The 7,235-nt window shown below is 45.9% G+C and overlaps 1 protein-coding gene across 2 annotated transcripts; it reads left to right on the top strand.

Annotated features, from left to right (window-relative positions):
• The first annotated feature begins 2,970 nt into the window (after positions 1 to 2,970).
• Positions 2,971 to 4,670, top strand: LOC120712574 (acetylserotonin O-methyltransferase 1-like). Of its 2 annotated transcripts, XM_039998395.1 has the most exons (3): positions 2,985 to 3,940; positions 4,051 to 4,367; positions 4,398 to 4,670. In XM_039998395.1, the coding sequence occupies exons 1-2, from the start codon at positions 3,092 to 3,094 to the stop codon at positions 4,351 to 4,353; spliced, it is 1,152 nt and encodes a 383-aa protein (XP_039854329.1). In that variant the 5' UTR covers positions 2,985 to 3,091; the 3' UTR covers positions 4,354 to 4,367; positions 4,398 to 4,670. The 2 variants fall into 2 exon arrangements, with proteins under 2 accessions (XP_039854330.1, XP_039854329.1); XM_039998396.1 differs by having other exon boundaries at positions 2,971 to 3,940; positions 4,051 to 4,670.
• The last annotated feature ends 2,565 nt before the right edge of the window (positions 4,671 to 7,235 follow it).

The following is a 7,235-nucleotide window of genomic DNA, read 5'->3' as shown; positions in this document are numbered from 1 at the left end:
ATGTATCAAATGCTGAATTGATAAATTTCTCAACACATGCATCCCCAGAAACTTGTCCTTGATTGATAGATCTGTTTTCAAACTAAAATTGTCCTTTGCTTTGGATATGATAGGATGACATCTTTATAGGGCCTAATTAATTTTTTTGTTGAATTGCAAACTCATTCATGCCTAAAACGTGTTGCATGTACATTATGCGATATTGATTGGTGACTATGTTGCCAAATAGTTTTTTTGACCTTAGCTTCGTGGGACCGGATAGCATCAACATAGGAAAAATCCTGCCTGGTAAATCGTACATACAACTCTTAAAAGGCACGAATGAGTCTGCGATGCAACAATAACTCCAGTCAAGTAGGTCCTATGTTGATGTTGTCCTATGACTGAAGACATGGCGATTCGACCTATTCGATATGATGGATAGCAGACAAATTCACTGGCTGAAACTCGATTCATTTAATCTTGATGATGAATTGATAGCTACTTTATATTTTCTAGACGTTCTACCTCAGTTTCAAATCATTGTAAGGCATTGAAACCAGGAGCGGAGCCAGGCCTGTTTGTCGTGGTCAGCTGACAATGATGATTTCTTTAGAAATCAGTGACAAATCACTGTTACGTCATGTTCATCAAGTGAGCTGACAACGCTTTCCAATGGAGCTGACACCGGCGACTCTGTCGGCTGGCTCCGCCCCTGATTGAAACAGGGCTACCTGAGTGAGAGTTTTTAGGTTGATTCAAACTTCAAAGTATGAAAAGTATTCTACTTTTGAAAAAATGATAATTGAAAACCCAGGATGCATGCCGGCCATTTTGATACCCATCTCATCTCAATTTCTCATAATTTGACGCCTACAAGTTTTATGCATGTTCAAATTCCCCCGGTGCCTGCTGTCTCTACGATGTCCCAGTTCATCTTCATTCTACAGCCATCGAAAGGTGAGGCGTCATGGGTGCTCCATTAGTTAATAGTTGTACTAGAGAGAACCTGAGTAGTAAGATTTCGAAGGAGACATTAAAGTGTTGTTCGGTTGAAGGGGATTGAAGGGGATTAGAGGGGGTTGAGAGGGGTTAAATCAGAGCATCTCCAGCAATGGTCCTCAAATCACACTCTCTACTTCTTAAGTAAGGGCTCTCTTTTAAGGGCTAGTTTTTTAATCTCAACTCCAGTAATGGCCTCTAAATCTCATTCTCTTCTTTTAATCTAAGGGATGGGACCCATTTATCAGTGGATAGGAGACTCCCTAGAGACCCTATATGAATAAGGGTGGAGGAAAAGATTCGAATGCCTCCTTAAAATTGGGGCTCCAGTAGAGGATATGCTAGTGTGGTTGTTTATTCCACACTCTAAATTTAAGTTGTGGGCTTATTTAGAGGGTTTGTTGAAGTTTCTCTAGCAAATAAAAATCTCTCTCAATTCCTTCCAATCCTCTGGAGAGATTAACCGAACAAAGACCTAAGTGTTGATATAGGGAAGATGGGCATATCTCCAGGGTAACCATGTGAAGCAAACTCCTTGAAAACTCGTAAGCAAGCTTGTCTTGACGAATCATTTCACCAATGGGATTATGGGAAGACTGTGACCACTGTTTCCGGCCAAGGGACATACGAGGACTTTATAAGTTATTAAAACTGGTAGATGTTATATTTAAATTAAGAGCTCTTGAATGAAAGGAACTAGAATATATAATCGGATATTTCTAAACCCTCCTAACTTACAAGTGTGCTTTTGTAATTTTTCCTTTCGAGAAATAAAGAAGAGTCCCCGTCTTCAAATCCTCTGTTCTTATAGCAGCCATCTTCAACCTCGGGACGGAAGCATCGCATGACCTCGGTCCCCATCCTGACATTGATGGGAAGAGGAAGCATCCGTCATGAATTCGTCGATGATTCTCTCCTCCTTGAAATCTGTCATCAGATTATCCAGCGATTGTCATTATTTTTTTTTTGCACAATGCCCATCGGCAAGAAAAGAAAAGATAAATAAACAAGTGACAGGTTCTAATGTAAAAATAAATGAGAGTTCCGAGTAGGAAATTTCAAGCAGAAAATTACAGTGAAATGTTTCAACTCAAAATTTAAGGTGACAAGAATTCCAATTACAGGAAAATATTTGTTTGGCATAGCTTTAGCTTCTTTTAAAACAGTTTGTGAAGCGGCTTTTCTGATGAAGCAGCTTTCCTGGTGAAGCTAAAGCTGTTTTGAAAAATATTTGATGAAATAGCTTCTTCCTAGTAAAGCTGGATGAAGCCACGCTTTTTGACTTCACCCCGCTAGTGGAAGCACATAGATGGCTTCATAAGTTGCTTTAAGGAAGAAACTGCTGCAATTTTACCTCTTTGGCATAGTTTCACAAGAAGCTGTTTTTGAAGCTCTTTTTGAAGCTATGCCAAAGGGGGAGAGAGAGACATAGGGACCCTAGGCACCTATAGCTAACCAATGAAACCTTTCCCATTTTTCCTCTTTTGTTTATTCACACTCGGGTGGGCATATGCAAAATGAGGGGGACACGCAAAGCCTTTTCTCCTTTTCCTTTCTTTTTAGTCGTTTGATTTGATTCATTGTCGGGATAGAAGTTAACAATATGTAATAGTAGCGAAAGGGCCTGCAGCCTAATAGTTATAAGAGTCTTGGTAGTACCTGAGGTCCTGGATTCGACTCTCCATGTGAGCGAATATTCTGAAATTTAACGGCACTGTGCATTAAGTGGTACGCGACGTTTTCATCAATGGCGAGACGTATGTGGTGACTTCGTCAATTTCAATCTCGAGGATTTGCCAGCTCAGTCTTCGAAGATACTCATGGAGGTAAGATTTATGTACGTGTGTTCATAGGGGTGTGAGTATGCGTGCGTCATGAGTGTCGGAGTTGTACCATGTAATCTCAAAAAAAAAGTGTAATAGTATTTTCTCTGTCCAACCCAACGATGTGTATAAACTATAAAACTAGAGGAGAGGCATCAAAGAAGCCATGCCATTCATGCATAACAACATCATAACGTGTAATAGTATTTTCTCTGTCCACCCCAGAGAATGACGATGTGTATAAACTATAAAACTAGAGGAGAGGCATCAAAGAAGCCAGAATATTCATGCATAACATCATCATGTCTCGTGCCCATCAGGAGGAGATGAACACCAACCAGAACCTGTACCAAGGCTACGTGGAGCTCTACCACAACGGCCTCTTCCACATCAAGTCCACGGCGCTGAGGTGCGCGGTTGAGCTAGGCATCCCCGACGCCATCCACCGCCGCGGCGGTGCGGCGACGGTCTCCGACTTCGCCGTCGACACCAGCGTCCACCCGGCCAAGCTCCCGTGCCTCCGGCGACTCATGCGCATGCTTACGGTCTCCGGCATCTTCGCCGTTGATCATCAGCTAGCACCTCCCTCCGACGACGACGAGGGCGAGACCGTCTACAAGCTCACTCCAATCTCCCGCCTCCTCGTCGACGACGATGACGACGGGGCTTCTTCGCCTCGGCGTGGCGGCATGTCCGCGATGCTGTGCCTCCTGGCGCGCCCCGACACGGCGGTCGCCCCGTTCTTCGGCCTGGGAGCGTGGTTCAGAGATGCCGGGGGCGCGACGCTCTTCGAGGCGGCGCGCGGGGCGCCCACCTGGAGCCTGACGAGGAGCGACGCCTCGTACAACGAGGCCCTGAACAACGGGTGCGCCGCGGACAGCAGATTCGCCATGGACGCCGTGCTGAACGACGGTGCCGGCGCGGCGAGCATCTTCCGGGGGCTCGGCTCCCTGGTCGATGTCGGCGGAGGCCACGGCGCGGCCGCGGTAGCCATCACCAGGGCCTTCCCGCACATCAAGTGCAGCGTGCTGGACCTCGAGCAAGTGGTCAGCAAAGCACCTTCTGATGGCACGGTGCGGTTCATCGCCGGCGACATGTTCCAGTCTATCCCACCTGCGGATGCTGTTTTACTGAAAGTAAGACCATAGCCAAAGACAATTAATGTTTTCATTTTATCTAATCTCAATATTTTCAGTGTTCATCCATGAGCATATTAATGTTGACAACACACCTATATATGTGGCAGTATGTTCTGCATTGTTGGGATGATGACGACTGCGTTAAGATACTTCGGCAGTGCAAGAGAGCAATTTCATCAGGAGACGGTGTAGGAAAAGTGATTATTATGAATGTTGTGGTTGGATATGGGACGCAGGACAGTAGTGTTCTCAAAGAGACGCATGTGTTATTTGATATGTTCATGATGCGGTATGGCGGGGCCGAGCGAGAAGAGCACGAGTGGAAGAAGATTTTCCTTGAAGCTGGATTCAGCGACTACAAGATCACGCCGATATTAGGTTTTCAATCGCTCATTGAGGTTTTCCCATGAAAGGAAATTGTCCACATGATGATCATTAAGTTAATAAGACACACCATGAGTTATGCTACGTGCAGGTGATAATGTTTGGGAAGAATTTCATGGTGCTCGAAGGTGTATGGAATAAAGTAGCACATGAGCTCGCCGACACAGTTAACGTTGGTGCTCGTAAGGTTGTGGAGTCATTACTTCTGTGTTTTGTGGGTTGTAATGCCCCTAACTTTGTAAACGCTTTGGTTAAACGAGTCTGTTGTTGTGGCCTGGTAATGGAATGAGTATGTTCCTTTTTATGAAAATAAATTCATGCATACAGAATTTGGCAAAAGAAATTTTATAGTTATGAAATATTGCTAGCGCGCTTGTAAAGTGCTCTCAAATTTTAACTTGAAGCGCTCAAACAACATGCTTGTAAAGTACTCTAAAGAGGCACAGGAAACAGGCAGTGGCCGTGGCTCAGTCAGTCTGTCAACTGATGATGCTGTGGAAGAAACACAAACAACAGGAAGCAGGCTGGGCTAGATCTGGAGCATGTGGTGCAACTAGAGCGGCTTGAGGAGAAGATGCTACTACGCTGGAGTTGCGTGTTGCTGTGGTATGACTGGACTGAGAAAGACAAGCCATGGGTGGAAAACTGATACTCCTTGTGATTGGATTGATGAACAATGATTGATGAACAATTTTTCAAAGCAAGTACTTCGGTCACCATAGGAGACGGTAGAACAGCGAAATTTTGATAGTGTAGCTGGCTAAACAGTCGTGCACCGAGGGACATTGCACCAAATTTATACAAGCTGGCCTGGCGCAAGAACAACACAGTGAGAGAATTTGTCTTACTCTGGGATGAGGTACAACAACTTCAGCAGTGGCGGCCACATTGATGCCTGAGTATTCCTAGGAATACCCAACTTTTTTTACACCAAACCAAGTATACATCAAACATATACACATGCTTCTTATGTATTAGCTGTCAAAATATTCTAATACAATCAATTGACCACATTTTGACCATTTATATGTACATGTGATTAGTTAGTCTTTTTGTATAGCTTTTACCTGTAAACTATTTTATATAGCTTTGGACTAGTCTTTTTTGTTTGAGATGGGAATACCCAACTCTGAAATGCTAGCTCCGCCACTGAACTTCAGTTCAATGAATGCTAGGATGCTATCAAGTGGAACTGTGGAAGTGGACCGCTGATGATTCTCATACAGCAAAATCAGTGTACAATGCTTTGTTGCTTGGAAAAATTAGTGTACAATGCTTTGTTGCTATCGAAAGATCTAGCTTTAGAAAAATAGCATGGAAAGATTGCTCCGTTGTTATCGAAAGATCTAGCTTTAGAAAAATGAGGAATGAGCAGTACTCACCCTTGGCTATGATGAGTGAATTGTCAACCGTGCGGTGTGATCGTGTGCTTGGTCTTTGGTTGCAGGTACACGGGCGTCGAATGTCGACGGAGAGCTGCCGTGGAGGTGTTGTGGCCGATGGACCGTGCGGTGGACGGCGATGAAGGGCAGCCGGGACTGGAGCTCGGGCCGGACGGCAGCTGTGGCGTCCACTCCTGGATCGAGGGCGCAAGCACCGGTGGATGGCGGGTTTCTTGGTTTGCGCCACAAAACCAAGTTGGTGGACGGTGGTTGAAGACGCCAAGTCGTGGAGGCACGTGCGTCGGTCTCGGGACTGGTGGAGGAACGGGCGTCGACGGCGTCTAGGGCCTCGCCGCGGGCGAGGAGGTGACGGGCGTCGGACGGCGTCTAGAGCCGTCAAAAGGTCGAGGCGGGAACGGCGTCCAGGGCCACGGCGTGGAGGCGGGAATCTTCCCGCGCGTGGAGTTTTGACGGTTTTCTCAAAACCGGCCACCTACCCAGGTTTCGTGGACCCTCCAAAACCGTGTACTGGATCTTCATCCCCACGGCGGCATCGCGGATAAGACTTCGACTCGAAGAAAGAACCTCTGCCGTCGGATGAGTCCTTGTATCTCTTTCCGGTTTTGCCCCTACGGGCGTTTTTAGTCTCTAGTTTAAGCCTGAGGGTATTTTGGACCCCTGCGTGGGCACTACAAATACCCCCTCACCCTCTCTCTCTCTTGGCGCGCCTGGCCAAGCAGAAGCAGCCGCCCCCTTCTCCTGGTGCTGCCCTCTTCTCTCCCTGTCCCTTTGTTCCTTCTCTCCTCTCTAGGATTTGAGCCATGGATCTTGAGACTTTGTACTGAATTTGTTTAGAAAAGGAGGCCCTTCCCTCCTAGTGCCCTTGGGGCTTTCGATTTTGATTCGAGTTCCTACGTCTTGTGCTTTCTTTGAATAGAATTTCGATTTCGTTTATCGATTCTTGTGCACGAGATGAGAGGTTGTTTCTTGATGATCACATGACTCTTTGAAGTGATTCTAATCCATCTAGCCAAGTGCTAAAACCCCAGGAATCACGAGTCTTTTCGAATCGAAGTTTCTGTATTCTTGAGAAAAACCCGTTCTTGCTTGGAAATTCCTCGATTCCTCCCAAACCATGGAGTGATTCGTCAATTCATTCCGTGGACATGTTCACAAGTCCTTTGTGATCATGCCTACAAAATTTGGTGTGGTATGGACTTGATTTGGCCCTTCGATCATCGAGTTATTCAAGAACCGCGGGCTGGAAAATTTGTTTCTGGGCTCAGGCTGAAAAATTGTAAGCACTGGTTAAACCGGTGACTGAGCGTCGGTTTAACCGGTTATCAGGGTTTTGCTCAAATTCGTGTTTTAGGGTTTCAGGCGTATTTCATCGGTGTTGTTTGTGAACGCTGTGTTACTTCATCGTCGGTTCATCCGGCGTCATCATTTTTGCGTTCACCGATGCATTGAGCGTTGAGCTTTTCTTCATCGGATCAACCGGTGCTCTCTGAGTTTGTTTTCGTGCC

Source organism: Panicum virgatum, chromosome 6K, assembly GCF_016808335.1.
Source record: "Panicum virgatum strain AP13 chromosome 6K, P.virgatum_v5, whole genome shotgun sequence".
In the NCBI taxonomy this organism is placed as follows: domain Eukaryota; kingdom Viridiplantae; phylum Streptophyta; class Magnoliopsida; order Poales; family Poaceae; genus Panicum; species Panicum virgatum.
The sequence above is the reverse complement of the archived record's forward strand: the minus strand, read 5'-3'. Positions and strand labels throughout refer to the sequence as shown.